At 38.5% G+C, this 22695-nt stretch overlaps 2 protein-coding genes across 7 annotated transcripts; both read left to right on the top strand.

The window, feature by feature from the left end:
* The first annotated feature begins 2451 nt into the window (after window positions 1–2451).
* On the top strand, window positions 2452–8863 carry donson (DNA replication fork stabilization factor DONSON). The gene is made up of 10 exons (XM_035534940.2): window positions 2452–2986; window positions 3481–3564; window positions 3655–3858; window positions 4201–4379; window positions 4638–4816; window positions 5434–5536; window positions 5796–5921; window positions 6185–6383; window positions 6755–6970; window positions 7929–8863. The coding sequence occupies exons 1-10, from the start codon at window positions 2579–2581 to the stop codon at window positions 8064–8066; spliced, it is 1836 nt and encodes a 611-aa protein (XP_035390833.1). The 5' UTR covers window positions 2452–2578; the 3' UTR covers window positions 8067–8863.
* Window positions 8864–9501: 638 nt separating this feature from the next.
* Window positions 9502–22615, top strand: LOC113582620 (uncharacterized). 6 transcript variants are annotated; one of them, XM_081701116.1, is made up of 15 exons: window positions 9502–9566; window positions 9668–9885; window positions 10872–10960; window positions 11100–11423; window positions 11551–11895; window positions 12644–12754; window positions 13691–13840; window positions 14453–14542; window positions 15103–15204; window positions 16405–16506; window positions 19023–19151; window positions 19889–19990; window positions 20187–20336; window positions 20624–20728; window positions 22053–22615. In XM_081701116.1, the coding sequence occupies exons 3-15, from the start codon at window positions 10915–10917 to the stop codon at window positions 22178–22180; spliced, it is 1884 nt and encodes a 627-aa protein (XP_081557242.1). In that variant the 5' UTR covers window positions 9502–9566; window positions 9668–9885; window positions 10872–10914; the 3' UTR covers window positions 22181–22615. The 6 variants fall into 6 exon arrangements, with proteins under 6 accessions (XP_081557242.1, XP_081557243.1, XP_026874279.2 ...); XM_027018478.3 differs by lacking the exon at window positions 9502–9566 and having other exon boundaries at window positions 9618–9885; XM_081701117.1 differs by lacking the exons at window positions 9502–9566; window positions 19889–19990 and having other exon boundaries at window positions 9617–9885.
* The last annotated feature ends 80 nt before the right edge of the window (window positions 22616–22695 follow it).

The raw sequence follows: 22695 nt of genomic DNA, 5'->3' as shown, positions 1-22695 counted from the left end.
CCGTGTCGTGTCTTTTTTTCCTTCACTAAGCATCAGTCCAACTCATGAGAAATCTGGAAAGTTGGTAGTCTGTCTCTTACACACTCTCTCTCTCTCTCTCTCTCTCTCTCTCTCTCTCTCTCTCTCTCTCTCTCTCAGTGTCATCTTGTGCTGATGGGACAATAACTGCTTGCCTCCTGAGTCAGTGCCAGTTTCTAACACCCCCACTCCCAGAACTAGCTGCCATGTGCTATTCCTGACCCAAGAAGAATTTATACAGACAAATAGACAGGTCCTAACCTGCCTTGTGCCAGTCAACACTATCTTACACACAAACAATCTCTCTTTATATTCTTCTTTGCCAGTCTCTCCCTTTTTTCTATCCCCCTCTCAACCATCCACTTCCCCCAAAAATTTCTAGAGACACTATATTTTGACCCAAAGGATCTTTTGGATATAAACCGACACATTTAGTTATTTGTGTATTTCTTTTTCTTTTATTCTTTCTTTCTTTAATTTTCTTTCTTTCTTTCTTTCTTTCTTTCTTTCTTTCACACATAAAACGCACATAGAGGATAGAAGAGGGCAGAGGGCTATATAAATGCAGACCTGGCCAAACAGTCAATGTGAAGAGACCACAGAGCCCTATGGCTATAATCCTGCTCCAGGATACAGGCCAAGATCCATAAAATCAAATCGTCTTTATAAAAAGAGCCCGGGGTGTTAGAGCAGCATGACACCGCCAGCCACACACACACGCACATACCAACGTCTGTATTTATATGTGGATTTTGTGTGTGTGAGTGTGTGTGTGTAGGTGTTTTGGGGTTACTATCTCTATAGGGACCAAGTCACCATAGTGATAGCAAAAGATACAAATTCTGAGTCTGAAAATATTTTGTACTTTTCATATAAAATGCAGGTTTTAGATGCAGATGCAGATGTAATGGTTTGGCTTAATTACGGAAACAAGCATATAATTTTTAGCTACAGTAATACACAAGTTTAAAAAATCTCTCTAGAGACAAATGCGTGTTGGGTAGCTAGAGTATGTGTGTATGTGTGAGAAACATGCTGAGGGGTAAAAGAAAATGGGTGACTATAAAAACAACAGCAAGTAGACACTAGGACTGAGGTGAAATGGAAGCTATTTACAGCAATTAGACAAGAGGTTTAAAATACACCTCAGATCTCAATTCTCCAACATCCTGCAGAAGGAGCTGCAGCTCTGAAAATTTGCAAACTAATGTTCATCTTAAAATTGAACACAACGATTTTTCATTAATTAGAAGTTAATAAAAACTGAAATGTCTGACTTAACTTAAAGCACATTTCATTTCAGCTGGATGTTGGGCAAATAGAAACAATGAAAGTACCAGGAAAAGTCCAAACTTTCATAGTCATCATTCAGCTCCCAGCTTTAGACCACCCAATAATATTTTGTAGTGATTTCCTGATTCAATTTCCATATTCTTAGACAATTTAGCCTAAACTGATTAAGGGTCAAGGTCTCTCACCTATCAATTACAAGCCATTCATCAAGTGGATGGTCTATCCCCCACATCATGCTTGACAACCTACAGAATCAATAAGCAGTGCTGTAACCTCCAAAAACCAGTCCACTGTCATTTCAGTTGTGTTCAGCTTGCAGATTTTAGACTGTGATTAATCACAAATGATGAACAGGGGGGAAATTACCAGTGGCAAGAGGCAACACAGCTCCATTAATCTAAAAACTTGACATTGCAGGTGTAGATAAGGGGAAGCTGGCAGAAGGAGGAGGTGTTGAATGGTTGAGCTTTATCCCACTTGTCATGGAATTCAGAATATAAATTTCCTTTAACCAGATAATGGGCTATATGAATATAACCATTTGGTCCTCTTAGCTTGTCTAAAAATTACGGCTCCTTTATCACATTAAACAAAGTAGGTGTTTAAAAAAAAAAAAAAAAAAAAAAGTGTGCGAAGGCGTACAGTTTACTCAGCAATTCATAAATTAAAACAAATTTGATGATGAAATCAATGTCATAATTATGCTGTTCAGTATTATAAAACATTGGAGGCAGGGAATGCGGGTTACCAGAGCTCTAACGTCATTTGCAGATGGAGGTCACAGCGTTATGATATAAGCCTTAAATGAACTGATTATTTGGATGCTTCAGATTACGTGAGAAGGTTTTTAATGAACATCAAACGTCAAATACAAACGTTAAGGTTACTGTTATTCTTTCTCTTATATCTTTTCTATTAATTTGGAGAGCTGTCGATGACTCTAAATTTGGGACGGTGATCCTCAAAATGCATCTATGGGGGCGTAGATTTTATAACATGTACACATACGCACAATTTTTACTGTAAGCATTTTATGAAGATTGACAAACGTACACGGGCTTGGGTAAAATATTGCGTAACTGGAACGCACTAAGCACGCTCTTAAAGAAGTTCGCTAGGAACGCGCGTCGTTGACGTATTTACGTCACGCGCGAAATTTGGAATGGCATAGGCAACACAACAAGAGCGTAAGCGTATTTGTGTGTGGTTTTTGTAGTGTGCCAGCTAGCTAGCGCCTTAAAACGATTACTTTATCTAGTTCTCAACAATGTCAGAACAAGGCTGCTACTCTCCAAGCTTCAAAAAACCGTCCGATGTTCTTCGAATGAGAAGGAAAAGGGCGCGCAGCGAAGGCTTGCAGGGCACCCGAAGCGCTTCTACAGGCTCCGGCACTTCAACGTTAGCAGGCATCCGACCCTTTTCACCGGGTCATCTGTTAAATGCTGAGGCTCGAAGCGGTGGTATAAAGCGCAGAAATCCTTTCGCAAACATTGAAAACACGTATAATAGCCCAAAGAAGAGAGCGGTATCCTGTACAGAAAATTGTCCTGAGTTCAGAAAGTCGCTTGCCATTTTTAGCGAGGAGGGACATTTAAGAGAACAAAATGCCAGTGGCGGCGCCTCCTTTGGCGACCTTTTGGACTGTACTGGGAAGCAAAAGGAAAACCAGAAAACGGTAAGTTAAACTACCCAGCTGTTTTCGAGAGGTGGTGTTGGTTGGATATCTTCTAGTCATCCAAACGTAAGCTAGCTAGCATTAGCTATGCTAGTTACATAGCCAAATGTCGACATGTAGTAATTACACAGACAGCTGTTATCGGGCTGATATAATGTTTAACTACAGCATTTGTAGATATGTAGCTAACTTTATATTTTTATGTTGCTAGCTATCAAGCTAGAATATCTAACTAGTTACCAGCATAAGTAACCTAGTAACCTATAGTTCGCACGCTGGCAAGGGTTGAGCATTTAACCGCTAACGTTGGCAGTGGGAATGACTTATAACGTACTTGCACATGTTTCTATGAAAAATCCTAACCCGGAGTGTTATAGGATAAAACAAAATACATGTTACCCGACAGATTCACGATTTTCTTTCAGGTGTGTTAATCTCAATTACGCCACTGCTTAGGAAAGCAAGAATGTAACGATTGATTCTGTTCTTCACAGCCAGAGAAACCTGCTTCTTTTTCTGAAGATTCTTTATTCGAGGAGGATATATTGGATGCAGAAAAATCCAACTTCATCTCGAAGGTTGTGAAAATAACCACGTTGCCAGCATTCTACGGTGCTGCTTTTGTACGTCAAAGGTTAATGGGTCGGTCTTTCTGTAACTCCAACTAGAGTCCGCAGGCCCCTGGTCTTTGTCGCACACCTGCCGCTGAAGTACTTGGAGAATATCCAGCTGACTGGAGTCTGAAGACTCGACTGCTCTTCACCTCTCCCCAGTCATTCTCCTGGGCTGAGCACCTGAAGGCTCAGGAGGAAGCACAGGGCCTGAGTTTGCACTGCAGGGCAAAATATACTTCCCTGCCACAGGCTCTCCAGGTAGAATTCACACTTGACCTTGTCCTGTCTGAAAAAGTGAGATGTATGATAGACACTGGATTATTGTGCAAAAAAAAATACATTGCTTTACTTCACAGATTCAGCACTGTCAGTTAACTACATAATCAAACACCACGTTGCTGGCAATTTTAATAGTTATTTTCAGATAAATGCAGTTGTTGCTTTGGCAGATGTAGCTATGGCTCATTAACAAGTATGGTAAAAAAAATGAGTAATGTCCTGATAGAAAAACATTTTTGTCACATCACTCTGTTTCGAGGTCACATTATAAAGATGAAGTTGTTTGGCACTGGTTGGTTATCGCTGCTTTCCTATTTGCAGGAGCCCCGCAGCTGTGCTGAGCTGCGCTGTGCTTTCCAACAGTGTCTGCAGTATTGGCAGCACCCTTCTTTGCCATGGCTGTCCTTGTTCCCCAGGATTGGAGCGGAGCGTGCATTTCACAGCAAGAGCATGCCATGGGCGCAGGACGCTGCACTCCAGCAGAGCCTGATGGGGGAATGGTGAGTAGGGAAAGGGGCGTAACTGCGGGGGCAAAAAAAACTCTTTGGTGCTTGGGGAATATTTTGAGAACTTTCCTAAGCTTATCTGTAATTTAACCTTGCCCATACAGTGTGTTGGCCTGTAATGTTGTAATGCACTTGCCTGTGTCATCGCTCTGATGGTCTAATGTTCAATGTCTCCGGTTTAGCTACTAGTGTGTACCGCGTGTTTCCGAATATCTATGTTGTATATGTCTGAAATTTTCCTTTGTTCTACAGGTCGGTGAGCCTCACATCTCTGTACAGTCTTCTCAAGGCCAAGCTCTGTCCGTACTTCTACGTTTGCTCCTACCAGTTCACGGTGCTGTTCAGAGCAGCAGGCATGAGTGGAGCTAAAGTTATAACTGCACTGCTCTCACCCACCACTAGGGGACTGCGAGAGGCCATGAAGGCTGAGGGTAAAAACAATCCACATTGTACCTTGTACATTTAGTTTATTATGGGCACATACAGGCGTTTGAATGCAGAAAATACACAGCAAATGTAGAGCTGCTTTGAACAAACTAGTCTGGACTGGGACTGAATCTTGACACATTGATGGTGGTAATAGTCTCATCAAAGAACTGGTGCTTCATCCAATTTTTCATTACATTCAAACTTCTTTAGCACCTTGCAATAGGGTCATTTAAGTTATTGAAAGGAGTTTGGGCAAGCATCATTTGTCATGGGCAAATGGAATGTGTCCTGGACAAAATTTTGCATTGTTAAAATTTAAATTCAATTTTAAGTATGAGTCTTTGTGAACTGATCTGCACTGGAATTCTGTGCAGCATAAAGACTGATTGTACACATGCTTGCATGAACTGTTCTTATCTACCACTTTCAAGTTACCTCATCTTTAGTATTTGCCCCAGAATCCCATTGGCATTGTATTACAAGTGATGCAGCGAGTTAATTAAATCAGGTGGTTTAGAACTCTCTTGTTTTCCGGTAGTCTGGTTTGGAGCTGATGAACACCACAGCATTTCCATGTCATTCCAGAGTGTTTACCATTCTCTTGTTATATTCTTTGTAGGGATAGAGTTCTCACTCCCTCTACTGGAGGAAAAGAGGAAAAGCAAGGAGTACTGCTCCTCTCGGCATAACGGCTCTCAGCAGACTGAAAATGAACCCAACATGTAAGTGCTTCTAGTATGTAGTAATTGCATTGCATATATTACACATTGCATGTTATTTTTAATGGGATGCCAGTATTCACATTGGAAGTGGTGGCTACTTTTATTGATATATATTATACAGTGGTAGTCAAAATTGCAGTGAACTGCATAAGGTTTTCTGAGAAACAGGGCATTTCAGACTATGCAAGCAAAGGAACAAAGGGATCATCTTCTGATAGGTGTATGTGTTTGCTTGTTTTTCTTCCCCTTTCTGCTCTAGGAAATCAGAGCATAGCGATAATGAAGAGGCTATAGATGATGACGATGATGGCGGTGGGTTCTCATGGCTGAAAGAGATGGGAGTAGAGGACAAAATCAAGAAGCCTGATGCAATCTTCATCAAGATGTATGTTAAAATTGATTACTGTCACTGCCAGTCTGTACGTACCAGTTCTAACACTAACATGAGATGTATATACTGCTGTCTTTTTTGATGCTGTCACACACGGAACGCGACACGAAAATGCCCAATATTCGGATGCGTGTTTTTTGTTTTTGTTTTTTTTGTTTTTTTCCCCTTTCTTTCTACTTTCCCCCCCACCTAAAAAACTGTTTAATAACCAGCGCAGTACACCAACATCAAACATGTGCCCCTCGCTCTCCTGGCAGACGTAAGGAGCACAACGCTGTCCGGATGGACCACAGACCAGAGTCGGTGGTGCTGGTGGAGGGCTCCAACACCTTCACCCTCATCAACTTCCTTATCAACTGCAAGAGCCTGGTGGCCGGAACCGGCTCTCAGGCTGGCCTGCCCCCGACACTGCTGGCACCGTCCCCATTCAGAGGAGCTACCCTGCACACGCTGAAGGTGAGCACCTGTTCGGTGTGTGACACCCCACCTACTTGGATCCGTAGTGATTAGTGTAAAGCTCAGTGCCAAATGACCACTTCCTGTGTGATTACATAATTTGTCTTAAATATAATCTCCTCTACCCCTCAGGCAACATTTACGTTGCATTTAGCTGAAGCTTTTATCCAAAGCATCTGACAATTATAACCAAATACAATTTGAGAATTGACAGATAAGGGCTGAATAGTGGCACCTTGGCAGTGATAGGGCTTGAACTTCCTTCTGATTGCTAGTCGAGTACCTTAACCACTGAGCTACGACTGCCCACCTTGATGACTACCTGTGTCATGCGTGAGCAGACCGGTGTTCTCCACATTCTTCCTGTCCAGGCACGGAGTATGAACGTGAAGACCCAGGAGAGGGCGGCCTACAAGGACATATGCAGTCTGGAGGTGACTGGGCCCATCATGCCCCACACACTGCATGCGCTCACGCAGCTCCTGAGACCCGCCCAGAGAGGAGAGTTCTCCGTGGGGCTGTACACGCACGAGCCCAGCGCTGTTCTCAACGTGCCCGTCGTCAAGCCGACCGAACCTGAGTTGCAGGTTTGTTGCTTGTAAATGGGTGCTTGGATGAGTAATGCTCAAGTAAAGAAATACATATTTGTATATTTATATTTTATGCAGACACCCTTATCCAGAGCAACTATTTTAGGCATGTTACAAAGGTAGGTGAATGTAATGTTAAGAGTTGCTCAAGGACTCTTATAGGTATAGCATGGCACATTTGTCCAGAGGGGGATCTCCACCATGGAAGAGGCAGCATTGTTACTCATTACGCTATACAAACCTAGTTCATGACCAGGGTGTTAACTGGTACTGTATCAGCACGTTACAGACATGAGTTAAAAGATTTCTTTAACCTGATCAGCGTTTAATTTCATGCAGGGGTTGATTCTTTAATGGTAAATATGAAGTAATTGCATTGTACTACTTAGTAGTACTGTTGATTATACTAAATAATAAATTGTTTAATATTAATATAATGCCCACCCTGTCATGTACTCATCAGTTCAAATGTGTGAAAATTCATTCTTATTCAAGACTTGCAGGTTTGATACCCCGTTTAATTCTTACGCCAAATATATATTTAGAACTATGTAGGCTTGTCATGACATAAAAAAATCACTTCAGCTTCTTACAAGAAAGTTAAACTGGTTATCAGAAGCAAAGAACCATCATCAGTTTGAATTTTATTAAAAGCTACATTGATAAAATTCAATTCAGACTGATCTGTGGCAGAGTAAATAAGTTCACTGATTGAGGACCCTAAGGGCTGGAGTGAGTGTGACAGCACATATTTTTGGTTGCCAGCATTCTGTATAAATAGCTTTCATGTCAATGACACTTAGAACGAGACCTTCCAACTGGGCTTTAAGATCTATGTCCCCGTTGAATTTTACTGTGAAAAGTTGACCTGTGCTCGTTAAGTAATTTCACCAATTTCTCTCAGAATTCCTTTACACAGCCTAACCATTAAGGTGTCGTCCCCCCCCCCGCCCAGGTGACCGCAGCACAGGACCTGAGTGCGTGCGGCCTGCAAAACAGCACGGTGGAGCAGCTTGTGGAGCCAGCCACACTGGGCAAGGCTGCTCTAAGGCAGCTGCATGTGAGGGACCACTCCTATAGCTGGAGGACCTGAAACCCAGTTGCCTCCTTTCAGCCCACCATGGCCTGCTGTGTGTGTAACTGTGGGGCTTCAGGACTCAAAGGAATTGACACAAGTGTTAGGACTGTCCAATAGGAATGCCTCGTTCCTCTTTTGGACAGGCTTGCTGTTTGTTTGGCTAAGTGAGAAATTCTACTTTAGGAAATGTGTCCAGAGTTTGTCATGCTGAAGTGTTCTGTGCTATATCTGGCTTGAAAGGCCATATGAGTAAGGTGGACTTACAGTACATACACAGGGCCCAAGGTCATTTGCAGCAACATTTGCCATCACAATTGACCAAATTCAGACATGCTAATAGAGGTTGATTCTTTTCTGATGTTCTAGTTTGTTGATTTTGTTTTTTACTCTTACTCTTAAATGTGAAGGTTTTTAACAAATGTTGTCAAACTATGTCCCTGCCGTATGCTAAGTGTAAGACATGAACAGTTCTGAGGGGGTGGGGCTGGGGGTGTGTGCGCACATGCTTCTCAAGACTTTACTTGAAGGAGTTTTACGTAGTACTTTCCGCTTATATAGCCTCAGAAGTGATCTCTTAACCACATAGACATACTTTACAAACCTTTTATTGGACAAATGTTGAAATTTGAGTCAGTATAATCATCTGTATTTTTATGACAAAAAGACATTTATTTCAGAACCATCTGATTGGGTGTTATTTCAGGGTCAAATCTGGTTGAAATATGTAGCCGCCTACTGCTGCTCGTCTTTCTAATCTTAAGTATGATACATTAAATGAGCTTGTCTTTGTTCCATTCTTTTATCTACATTACATGGTCCTTGTCGTTACGAAACGTTTGATTATAGTTTAAAATTACCCTGTTCAGATTTCTCCATGACGTAACTATAAAACGTGTTAACTAGCCAGCGTGTACACACGAATTTGCTTGGGCAAATTAAATTTCGTGTACTTATGGTTTTGCGTCCTGCAGTTGGGACCTAAAAAATTTGTCCAGTCGGAATTTATAAAATGTCCGGGATTTGACGTTACTTCAGTGTCGCTGTACACTGCGGCAGTTTTTAAGCATTGTCGTCGCTCTACATTATAGGTCCCGTTTTCTCGCTTCACCGAAGCGCATGGCCGGAGAGGATACAATAAGTGCCTTAAGGCGCCTTAACAAAGCCTAAAAATACCCAAACGCAGATAGAGGAAAAAATATTCATATAAATGTTACACTCACTTCATCGCACTCCGATTAAATAACATTCTATGTATGTATGCGTTATAAAGCAAGTTATAAATAAATCGGACATAATTAAAGCAGTTACCAATTTATATGGAACTCTATATTAGGCCAAATTACTATAAGTAGTTAGGTGGCACGTGTGTCTTAAAACAGCATTTTCCTGTGTAAAACAATCTTCAGGAACCTATACCTGGGTATATCAAAACTACTGAAAAGTGTCTAGTGTCAGCTAAATGCGGAAAAACAAGATCATCTGGACATATAGGCTCTGAAGGCAGTTATTGGTCATGTAAGTAAGCATAATTAATACCCTTGTATTTACACCCCACATGGGTCCTCTTTGGAGAACGAAAATATGGTTACCCTGTTTAAACATGTCTTACACCACAGAGCTGCGAGGGTATGGTTTGCACACAGCTGCTTCCTTTCCAGCCAACGTCACATTTATTGTGTCTCTGGAGTAAATCGTAATGTAATGCGTTGGATTGAAACGCGAGAGGCGACCAGCATATCTGGAAGGGTGTCTAAAAGAGCCGCGTTTCAATGCTGCACGTCCGACAGCTAAGCGTCTCTTATCAGTGACATTTTAAACTTGTTTTTTCACTTCGGTAAGTATATGTTTTGTTCCTGTTTTCGGACCTCGCCTTTACGGATTCTTACCGGTTTCATACACAGGGATTCATGTTTTTTTTGGTAGCAACATCGACACCTTCCTTTGGTTATCATGAGCTGCAAAAATATTTTAACTGGTTTGTTTAATTGATGCGAGGCTGTTTCAAATGTTTTCATTAATTATTTTTTTCTTCGAGTGTTTATTCGAAATAAGTAGTCTCACTTGTAGCTGATCTGAAAAAGTTTAAGTGGGTTATATGAAATCATAGGCTAAGCATTAAAATAGTAGACTTAATTTAATGTCTTCGATGACAGTTTAAAGGTTAAAATATTTAGAACTATGACTTTAAGATACATTAAAACAGAACCCTCTTCTGAGTTATATGGAACATAATGTAGTACACACACACACACACACACACATACACATACATATATATATATATATATATATATGTATATGTATATATATATATATATATATATATATATATATATATATATATATATATATATATATATATATATATAATTTCACACACACACATATTTTCCAATTTCCAACGTTTCCAATTTGGATGCAATCACACACACACACACACACACATATATATATATATATATATATATATATATGTGTGTGTGTGTGTGTGTGTGTGTGTGTGTGTGTGTGTGATTGCATCCAAATTGGAAACGATCCAATCCAAACAGCTGTTTTATGGCTAGGATGATGAAGCTACTAACAAGGTCATATGGCAAATTATTTCATTTCATGATCCATAGGTTCATTCATTTATTAAATTGTTTGGTAGTTTATTTATTTATTCCGGCTATTTTATTTGTATATGTGACCTCATTTTTATTACTATGCCTTAACATTTTTGTAGTCATATTCAAATGTGACTCCACAATATGATCAATATGATCATCTTGCCCCTTTGGTTTATTGTTGTACAGTGTTATTGCTTTTTTTGTATTTTAGCCTCTACTGCTCTCTGAATTTTTGAGAGCAATTTCCTGGCTAAATGAACGTCTTTGGTCATGTAGTGATTTTAGCATCAGCCCTAACAGGTAAGTCAGACCAGATTGTGTGATTATTTGAAGACTGATTATTAAAGTACATAGAAAGTGCCTGAATACTCACATTCTTAAACCTTTTGTTTATTTCTTACTTTGTGTCACATTCTGTACCATCTGTACTACAACAAAGCATGTCTAGCTGTGATCACTCAGATCAGTGTGGAGGATGTCCCATTTGGTGGCACAGTGTTCCTGCCCTGCAACAGCTCAGCCTATGGTGGAGGAGAGCTCGATGTGAAATGGCAGGTCATGGGCAAAGATGTGGCTTCTTTCCTGGATGGCCAGGTGGTGGCTGGGAAGGAATATGAGGGGCGTGTGGAGCTGCTCCAATCAGAGACCTTGGAAGGGGACTTCTCCTTGACACTGACCAATGCAATAATGAGTGATACAGACATATATGAGTGTCTATGGCAGGGGAAGATGATCATAAGCATAGTGACACTTAACGTTTTGCGTGAGTACTTCTGAATTTTGCTATCATGCTGTTGCCAATAATTTTGTATGGTAAAAGACTACATAACAGAAGACATACAAAGGCTAATGACATTACACTAGCTCACCATTTTCTTTCCTCATTGAAGCCCCACCATTTCCTGATGCTCGTACTCTCATTTTGGAGGGTGAGGATGTCACACTGCCCTGCTTCGGTAAAATGCCCAAAAATAAACACTGGGAGAATATGTATATCCAGTGGCTGAAAGATGACATACAGGTCCTGCTGCTCGAATCCGGCATGGTCACCAAAGATGGTGGCTCCCAGAGCCAGTTATTACCTTCCAAAGAGGAAGTCAGCCAGGGCAACTTTTCCCTGACCATCAAGTCAACGAAGGTTTTGGACCAAGGTGTTTACAGATGCCTCTATAAGACCAACGATTTTGAGGGTCCACGAAGGGGTCATCCTGAGGCATACACTCTCACTGTTACAGGTGCAACATATTGTGGTGGGCCCAGGGGACTGCATGAATAGTTTGGGGGTGGGGGGGGGAATCGGGTGCATTAGCGCTGCAAAACCATAGCTGTGTTGTGCACAAGGTATCCCATACTGACACTGAAAATATGGTCTCTTATTTGACAATTTGCCAAAGCTGTCTGCAAATCAAATTAATTTCTAAATGTGATTAGTGAAAAGATTTTATATTAAATGAAAATATTCTTTGAAAAAATGTATTATTTAATGGAAGAAATGCTGATCTGTGTATTGCAAGTAATGGTTTTATCTTATTCAACTGGATCTTCAGTATTAGCTCAGAATCAGCCATTTTTACATTTCCATTAATGTTAATGTTTTAGTATCAGTCAGATACATGTGTTCATTAAATACAGTTGTATACTATAAATAAATAAATAAGATTGATAATTTCATTATTTATATTCGCACAGATGGAAACATTTAATATGTAGTTATTTATTGAATGGGTTTGGAGATTTAGGACGTTAGGCCAATGTAACAGGAATATTCCTGTTTAGATATTTTTTTTATTATTTCAGAACCAAACAGTCCAAATCCAATTTTGTCATTATATTCTGTGACAAATCAAATCTGCAAGATCTGTATGGTGCTACCTAATAGTATTCAATCAAAACAAGTGGAAGAGCTCTACCTGTTGCAGCTGTGTGGGGTTTTAAACACTGTACTTTTTTGCTTAGTGATCTAATTACAGTGTTTCCTTCAAGTGACCTCAGAGCCACCTCTGTTCCAAGCTGTGCCAAGCACTACTACTCAATTTACTGGGTTGGATGTTGATGCTAAAATGGATAGCACTACGGAGCAGCCTGCTCTGGAAGGTAATGTAATGAGTACTAGTTCTACTGATTACTTATGCATAAATATATTTATAAACAAATGGAATACTTACATTTCTATTGTGGCTTAAAGAGGTCTGTCACAGACTAGGGTAAGGAGAGTAAATGGGTATAACGTCACCTTTTAGCTATTTGACATAAAGCACCACAAAGGGGCATGAAATCATAAACTCTGAGTTGTCTCTGAGTTATGTCATGAGTGACATAAACATACCAGGAAGTCTTCTCTCATTAGGCTATGTTTCATTCAGGCTTTAGTCCCTATATCTTTAAACCATCTATGGCATGTACTATATCACTAGCTAGGAGGATCAAGTTCAGGGAGTCCCAACTGTGCTGTTGGGTTCACTGAAAAGGGTAACAGATAGGTAGGCAAGCTGAGTGTGTTACTCCCAAGAGCTTACTGCAGCGATGGGTTTGCCATAGTATTGCTATCCTCTCCACGTCTGGAATTTCTGATTCTGTTAGATATTTCAGTATTACATTACAATATTGTGGCTGTCCATGGCTAGTTCACAGTAATGCTACAGTAGATGATGTTTGGACATTGGGAGAAATTCAAACATTTCTTGAAGTTGCTCAAAGACCTGCAAGCCACTTGCAAAATGAAAACATCGTTCTGTTTTCTGTGTGTAGGAATGAAAGAAAAAATGTAAACTATGTAAGCCTGTTAGAATAGCCAACTTCTGATTACTGTGTGCATATAAACCTAGCAAAAAATCTTTTGTTTGGCAACCTCTCGTGTTTGGCAACCTCTGAATTGATATGGGGTTCTAAATTTAGTTTGACACTGCTCTCAAACTCCATGCTGTGGCTCTCTAGGACATTAATTTGATAGGCATAAAATTATTTATGTGATAGTATCATCTGGTGCAAGACTTACAGCTTATATAGTGTACATTAATCTTTTTTGTCCAGTTTTCCAAACATTTACACCTGATGATACAGCTTGGATGAAGAAAGCCTTTGGTGTCACAAAGAATACCAAATCTAGCACCAGCATGGAGGTTACTGGACTAATAACTCATAACAGAGAAGACAGCACTACAGTGCAGGATTCTGTGAGAGGTACTGTAATGATATTCTATGGCTCTAACAATAGAAGGGCTTTGTGGCACTGGACCAGTGGAACTGGAGGATTCCTGCTTTGGTGCTTGCTAGAATCTCAGAACCAATTTTGATATTATCTACAAATCAAATCTTTTATATTTGTGTGATGCTACCTAACAGCATATTTCAGTGGACAGATGTACTGCACTTTCTTTTGATAATAATGTGGAATTTTTGTAAGTGTATCAGGACTGCTTTGTGACAATGGAAGTGTTACATTTCATTGAATGCAACAGTGAATTTATACATGAAAAGTATTTACTATTGTCAGATTTTTCACTCTTTGTTGTGGTCGTGCTTCAAGGGCCAAGCTCATAAAAGAGGAATTTTCCTTCCAATATCTAATACTTGTGGAAAAAATATTCCATGGGAGCGTCATACTTTTCCATATCATAATGAGTCTATATGTGCTTACATGTATTTGCACTGCAATATTTATTTAGTGATCTAATTAGTGAATAATAAGCTTTTGAATATCTGATGTCTTTCCTTATCACAAAGTCAAATTAAGTAGAAATGGCATATAGTAATATATATTTAGTGATCTAATTATAATGTGTTTCCTTCTAGTGATATCAGACCTACCAACACAGGCCAGAATGACCACTGACCTTGTTGGTGCCAGTGCTAACAGGACTACAAAGCTAAATACCATAGAAGGTACTGCAATGAGTAAAGATTTAATTTGTCAACCACTGACAGTCATCACAAACAAGTAATAAAATGGTTACTTTAGAAGACAAGCTAATTAGAAGCTAAAGCAGTTATAAATGCTGTAGAATCCTCAAACAAGTGGCAGTTTCTAGTGTGACAGTTAAAGATCTGCAAATCCTTTGAATTTGATAACATCAGTGTTGACTATACAACATAAAAAGAGACAAAATGTCCTCACAGATGTGCAGGATTAATTAGTAGCTTCTAGAAGCAATTGGTTAAAGTTAATATCAATATATATGTAAGAATATCTAATAAATGAACGAAGTTACAGACTTTGTCTACCATGGACCTTGACTGTTTAAATACATTGCCCAATTTATTCATATGTTACGATAGGAATGAAAGTCTTTCATTGTGATTTAAATTATGCTAAGATGACAAATATGTGCCATTCATGGAGGAAATGGTATGGAATGGAGAATGTAAATGGCTGTTGCACCTACACATAGTTTTTAAACTGTAATTGTTGTTTAGTGAGCTAATTGCAGTGTGTTTTCTTCTAGTGATATCAGATCTACCAGCACAGGCCAGAATGACCACTGACCTTGTTGGGTTAATCTCTGGTGGCAGTACTGACAGCACTACAGAGCAGGATCCTCTGGAAGGTAATGTAATGAGTAAAATATTTTGAGAGTTTTAATACTGTGAAAGGCTAAAGTTACATTACACAATGAATCCCACAATGGAACGAGGAGAAAACTGTAATGGTAGATTAGAGGAAGTTTATTCAACATATTTTGAAAATCACAGTCAAAATGTATGTAAACCTCTAGGAAAATTATCTCCCCAAAGATGCTATGTGGAGTAAAGTGTTCACTGAATCAATTCATGTATGCATTTGACCTGCAGAATCCTCAAACCAGTGACACATTTCATAGGGTTACAGTTAATGTTCTGCAAATCTTTTGCACTTGATACATCTGTGTTGAGGAGTCATCACAAAAAACACTAACCAATAGCATAATTTATTGTGAGGTTGCAATGTAAGAAGCCATCTTTACTGAGAAAAGATAAAAGCTTTCAGTTGTGGTTTAAAAGAGGGAAGAGAATGAGACTGAAGTAGAGTACTTCATAGTTTACAGCACTAAAAGATCTGTCCCCAGTGGTAACCAATCTGAATTTTGGGACAGTAAGAAGACCAGCATCAGAGGACCTAAGTGTTCTGACAGGGCAGTGTGGATGCAAGATTACAGCTAAATATGGGTGTGCTAGGCCATAGTAGAAGGGTTTTAAACTTGATGTGCAGTAAGCCAGGCATACAGTGTAAATGAAATAGAATTAGAGTGATGTGCACCAATTCTTGAAAGTACCTGTAAGAAATGGTTTAATTGTCTGAGCAGTGACGTCCCATAATTTTGAAAATTGCTAGTTTGCATTCCACTGAATGTAGCAAAGAATGCCACAGTAAATTTAACTTGTGAAGGTGCCTTCCTGACAGCAGCCTCCATCTGGCATCCGTGGTGTCCATATTGTGCTTTTGATTCATACAGTTGGTGCATGTTAAACCATCAGCGCCTTATCACCTGTGTTCTTCACCTCGACATTGAGTCTGAAAAGTATTCTACCATCTTTGTATTTTCCATATTTTGTCAAGACCGTGCTTGAAGGACAAGTTCATTAGAGGTTTTTTTTTCTTTCCAAAATGGAAAATACTTTTGGAAAAAATATTCCACACAAGCCTCATCTTTCCTTATCACAAAATCAGAATAAGTAGAAATGGTGTGTAGTACACAATATAAATAGCTGTCCTACCTATGTGTTTTTGTTTCACTGTAATGATCTAATTATAGTGTATTTCCTTGTAGTAATATCATACCTACCACCACAGGCCAGAATGACCACTGACCTTGTTGGGTTAATCTCTGGTGCCAGTGCTGACAGCACTGTAGAGCAGGATCCTCTGGAAGGTAATGTAATGAGTACTAGTTCTACTGGGTGTGTAAGGACACAGTCCCTATGGTAACAGTTAATGATCTGCAAATCCTTTGCACTTTATAATGCCAGTGTTGATGTTGCATCATAAAAAGGGACAAAACAATTCCTCATAATTCCTCTGTGCAGGACTAATTAGGAGTTACCGTTAGCATTTGGTTAAAGTTACTATCAAAAAATAGGTAAGAATAGTTAATAAATGTACGAGTTCACAAAATCTTTCTACCAGTGACCCTGACTATTGAAATCTAATCCAATAAAGATCTGTTCAATAAAGCACGATACTATAGGACTAGTAGTCATTATCATTGTGATTTAAATAATCATATCATCACAATTATGCGCCATTCATGCAGAAATCCAAGTAATTCAGTGAGTTCTCACACATATATTGACTCACACTGCTTGCCTAAAATTGTACATTTGTTTCTATTTTGATGGTTATTCTACTGTTGATGTCATGCAATCTCTTGAAGGTCATCCCAACAATGTTAACTTACTAATACTGCTAATTTATAGGATTCTTATGTAAAACAATAAAGATACTATATTATTATTGATAGTAGTAAAGGCAGTTATCAAAAAGTGAAAATAAGTCAAATTGGTGTTGAGTACACAATATAAATTGCTGTTTCACTTATGTGTATTTTTAGCACTATAATTTTTTAGTGATCTAATTACATTGTCTTTACTTCTAGTGATATCAGAACTACCACCACAGCCCAGAATGACCACTGACCTTGCTAAGTTAATCACTGGTGCCCATACTGACAGCACTACAGTGCAGAATACTGTGGAAGGTAGAGTAATGAGCCCTAAATAAAAGATTTAATTTGCTAACTATTAACAACCATCACAAAAACACCTATAAAGAGGTGAGTTTAGAAGTGAAACTAATAAAACTATAAGGGGTTATAAATGCTATGGAATCCAAAGGGACAGTTCCTAGGGTGACAGTTAATGATCTGCAAATCCTTTGTGCTTGATAACATCAGTGTTGACGATGCACCATAAAAAGCAACAAAACACATCCCCCACATCTGTGCAGGATTGATAAACAGCTACATTAAGCATTTGGTTAAAGGTATTGCCAATAAATAGGTAAGACTGAATATTACATGTATGAATTCACAGACTTTTTCTAAGACTGAGCCTATTTAAATATTTTGTTCAGTTTGTTCAATAAAGATACAATATTATCTTAAAGATACAATACTTGTCTTCCATGTTACCATAGGACTAAAGGTCTTTCTCATTGTGATTTAAATCATAATAAGATCACACATTCATGCAGAAATACAGGTAATTCAAAGATTTCTCACACATATATGGACCTACACTGTATGCCTTAGATTGTGCATGTTTATTTTTTGGCAGGGAGGTCATAGCATGACAACCTCTCAAAGCGCATGCCAAAACCTTTACTTAACTGATGCAGGCTTAATGACATTATTATTATTATTATTATTATTATTATTATTATTATTATTACTGCTACTTCTTCTACTATCACTGGTATTACAATAACCTTATTATAATGAGTTTTTTTCTAGTGATATCAGAACTATCTGGACAGGCAAGTACCATTTCATGAAAGTGCCTATAAGAATGATTTAATTGTTTGATCCCTGACAACCATTAGGTCATTTTGAAATCTGCTAAAATTCCATGAAATTAATTTACATTTCATTGAATACTACAATGGATACTATAGTGAATTTACCTATGAAAACAATACACAATCTTTAGCTTTTTCCCCCATTTTGTCATGATTGTACTTTAAGGGCCAAGCTCATAGTTTTTTTCTACCAATGTCAAATGCATTTGCAGAAAATATTCCACAACAGATTCTGGAATTTTTTTTTTTTTTTTTTTGCTATTCCTGATTGCAAAGTCAAAGTAAGAAGAACTGATGGGTGGTTGAAATTGCTATTGGATCTATATGCAGTTTTTGCAGTGTCATTTTTAGTGATCTAATTACAGTATGTTCCTAGTGATATCAGACCTACCAACACAGGCCAGAATAAACACTGACTTTGTTGGGTTAATCGTTGGTGGAAATGCTGACAGCACTACAGAACAGAATGCCATGGAAGGTACTGTAATGAGTAATGATTTAATTTGCCAAATACTGACAACCATCACAAACAAGATATAAAAAGTATCTTTAGAAGATAACCCAATTAGAAACTAATAAGGTAATGAGTACTAGTTCTACTAAGTACCCAAAGTTTTCTAAAAGGCTGATGTTAGAAGACAAGCTAATTAGAAGCTAATAAGATAATGTGATGAGCATTAATTCAACAGAGTAACCAAAGATATAATTTGCAAGCAGTCACAAACAAGCTGTAAAATGTTCACTAAAGCCACATTTCTCAATAAATTCCTCAAAGAAACAGGGAAAAAATACAACTTCAAATAGTACAATTAATTGCAGTTTATACAGTGTGCTTGAATCTTTATTGTCCAGTTTTCCAAACATTTACACCAGGTGATACAGCATGGACAGAGAAAGCCTTTGGTGTCACAGAGAAGACCAAATCAGGCACCAGCATGGAACTTACTGGAATAATTATTCATGACAGAGAAGACAGAACTACAGTACAGAACTCTGTGAGAGGTACTGCAATGGTAATTTGATAACAGCATCTTAAAATGGAGAGCTGTAAAATACAGTGTTTGAACAGTGAACCTGTTCTCTTTGGATTATAAAACGTAGAATTTTGTGAAAAGTGATGTATCAGGATTGAATGGTTCAGACATTGGAAACATTGGTCTGGAATGGATGATTGAAATGGCTGTTGCAATTATGTATAGTTTTTGCATTACCAATATTTACTTAGTAATCTAATATACATTTGCAGCATTTAGCAGACACTCTTATTCAGAGCTACTAATAAAAGTCATTTACTCATAGAATATATCCTAGCCAGTACAGTAGGTTAGAGTTCAACTAGAATACTGTTGAAATACAGGGATCAATGCTGATGACTAGAAGTGCAAAATACACAATCTCGGACAACAATCAGTGCAATAAACAATACACGACAGTAAATACTAGAGTTTTAGTTAGTCAACATAGGAGCAGGGTTAGACAGAGAATAGTCTCAATGCTTGCCTTCCATGAGACTTAAAGCATGGTATTTCAAGCCAAGCTGTACTTGAGGTTCAAAGTAATCAAGGTGCAGATTGGGCTTTGACCACCGACATCATGTATGGAGGGGCTGGTCCATTTTTTGCTTTGAAGGCAAACATCAAGGTTTTAAATCTGATGTGGGCAGCTACTGGAAGCCATTGAAGGGAGCGCATCGGTGGAGTGACGTGTGAACTATACATAATTACAGTGTTTCCTTCTAGTGATATCAGACCTACCACCACAGGCCAGAATGACCACTGACCTTGTTGAGTTAATCTCTGGTGCCAGTTCTGATAGCTCTACAGGGCAGAATCCTCTGGAAGGTAATGAGTACTAGTTTTACTGACTACCCAAAGATTTAATTTGCCACCCACTGACAGCCATTACAAACAAGCTGTAAAAAGTTCATTAAAGCCACATTTCTCAATAAATTCCATAAAGAAACAGGGAAAAAATTACAACTTCAAATGGTGTTATTAGTTGCAGCTAATATTGTGTGCATTAATCTTTTTTGTCCAGTTTTTCAAACATTTACACCTGATGATACATTGCGGATGGAGAAAGCCTTTGGTGTCACGGATAATACCAAATCTAGCACCAGCATGGAGTTTACTGGACTAAACACTCATGACAGAGAAGACAGCACTACAGTACATGATTCTGTGAGAGGTACTGTAATGGTAGTCTATGGCTCTAACAACAGAAGGGCTTTGTCACTAGACCAGTTGAACTGGAGGATTCCTACCTTGGTGCTTGCTAGGATCTTAGGACCCAATTGCACAGATCCAATTTGACAGTATAGTCTAAAAATCTCTTTGGACTATAAAATGTAGAATTTTTCTAAGCGATGTATGCACTGGTCTGGAATGGATGATTGAAATGGCTGTTGCAATTATGTATAGTTTTAGCACTGCAATATTTATATAGTAATGTAATTACAGTATCTTTCCTTCTAGTGATATCAGATCTACCACCACAGGCCAGAATTACCACTGACATTGTTGGGTTAATCTCTGGTGCCAGTGCTGACAGTGCAGGATCAGAGCAGGATCCTCTGGAAGGTAATGTAATGAGGACTAATCCTACTGACCACCCAAAGATGTAATTTTCCAACCGTTGAGAGAGCTGTAATAATTTGAGTAAAGCCACATTTCTCAATTAATTTGACAGTGTAACCAAGGGGAAAAGCCTAGTGTAACAATTTTAACATAATACCTCACATTTTCTACTATATTAGTTACTATGTTAGTGATATTTTGTCAGTATTCTACACACACCAATCTGCTAGCAATACCAAATATGAAAAAAAAGGGGGGGGGGGGAGTATGACTGACATTAAGGAAATTAATGTAAAAATGAACCTCTAAGAACATAATCTCCTAAAAAGATGGCACCTGAAGTCTAGTGTTCAGGTAATAGGTTGAGGCATGTGTTTGACCCCACACATTTGGGTTACCTGCTGTTTACAACAGACGTCTGTTGCCATATGGGCAAAATATAGCCCAGTGAAAGTGAAATATAGTGAAATATAGTGAAATATAGCCCAGTGAAAGTGAAATATAGTGAAATATAGCCCAGTGAAAGTGAAATATAGTGAAATATAGCCCAGTCAAAGTGAAATATAGTGAAATATAGCCCAGTCAAAGTGAAATATAGTGAAATATAGCCCAGTCAAAGTGAAATATAGTGAAATATAGCCCAGTCAAAAGAAAGGACATAGCAGAGAGTTCAGTGGCTGAGACTGGAAGGACTGGTATACCAGTGATCTCTACATACAAATGGAATTTACCAGACAGCAACTTCAGAAAGTAATATTCATGCACTTCATGTACCAAGCGCATAAAAGAGCTTTTATTTCTTTCCAACACCAAGTACGTTTGGACAGACATTCTACATAAATTTCTGGATTATTTTAATGCTGTTTGAAAGACTTTTAAAACAGCATTTAGCAGAAATATCCAAGTATTAATTTAGCAGACATGTAACCCTAAAAAATAAATACAACACAAAAAGGTTCCATAATGTTGATTAGTAAATGTGTCATGTTTGTAGCATTAGGAAATATGACCCAGTCATCTTTTCACAAGTCAGGTTGCATTTTCTTGCTCGAGTTCCAATGGTTAATTATAACTCAGAGTGAAACCTGAACACATCCCAATTGGAAGGTCTTAATTAGCCTATGGTCATTCCAGAACAGCAGTTTTTTGACATAAGACCATGTAAACACATGCAGAGTGACGTTATAATCTACTAATGTAATGCAAGCAATTTAGCCACTTTTTCTTTCACTTAGTTCAACAGTCTTTATAACCGTTATGCTGAGTTTGTCTTTGAATTTGAATTAAATGGTCCTGTTCAAAATTCACAATGTTAAATTGTTTTCAGGTTATGGATATACTTCAGAAGTTCTATGGAAAGAGAACGTGCCATGGCTTTGTATTGGGATCGTCAGTGGAGTTATACTGTTCACTGCAGTGTTCCTGTGCACATTGGTGACACTGGGCAAGCTCTGACTTGTAAAATGAGAACAGAACATTAAGGACCCAGAACTGTTGCTAAGGACTGTAATTATGTTGCTAAGAGGTTGATGCTGCCCAACAGGGTACTGTCTGCCTGGGGCAGGTGAGACAGTCTGGTATTACCATGATCTGTATTGTTGAACCCATGCTGGGCATTTTGGTGCTACTTTTGGAGCTTCTCAGGTAATTTCTTTAAATACGGACCTTTAAAATGCTGGAGCAGTTAGCAGCATTAGATTTGTGACTGTTAAACCATTTTATGGTCATGTTCCAAATGTAAATGTAAATCCAGATGCTTTGTTAAAATTTCTGAAACTGTCTTATGCTTTCCGCATTTTTAACAGTTTAAGTGCTTTGCAATATAAATCAAAGTGAAGGTGAGAACATTTAGGTCAGTGATTTATCTTAATAAACTTGACTCTTGCACAACTAAGTAGTTTTGTAGTTTTTGGACTTTTTTTAATTACTGAAATAATTATTAATTCTCCTTTGTGTTTACAAACTTCCAA

This window comes from Electrophorus electricus, chromosome 18 (genome assembly GCF_041902795.1).
Source record: "Electrophorus electricus isolate QZ-2024a chromosome 18, ASM4190279v1, whole genome shotgun sequence".
In the NCBI taxonomy this organism is placed as follows: Eukaryota; Metazoa; Chordata; class Actinopteri; order Gymnotiformes; family Gymnotidae; genus Electrophorus; species Electrophorus electricus.
The sequence above is the reverse complement of the archived record's forward strand: the minus strand, read 5'-3'. Positions and strand labels throughout refer to the sequence as shown.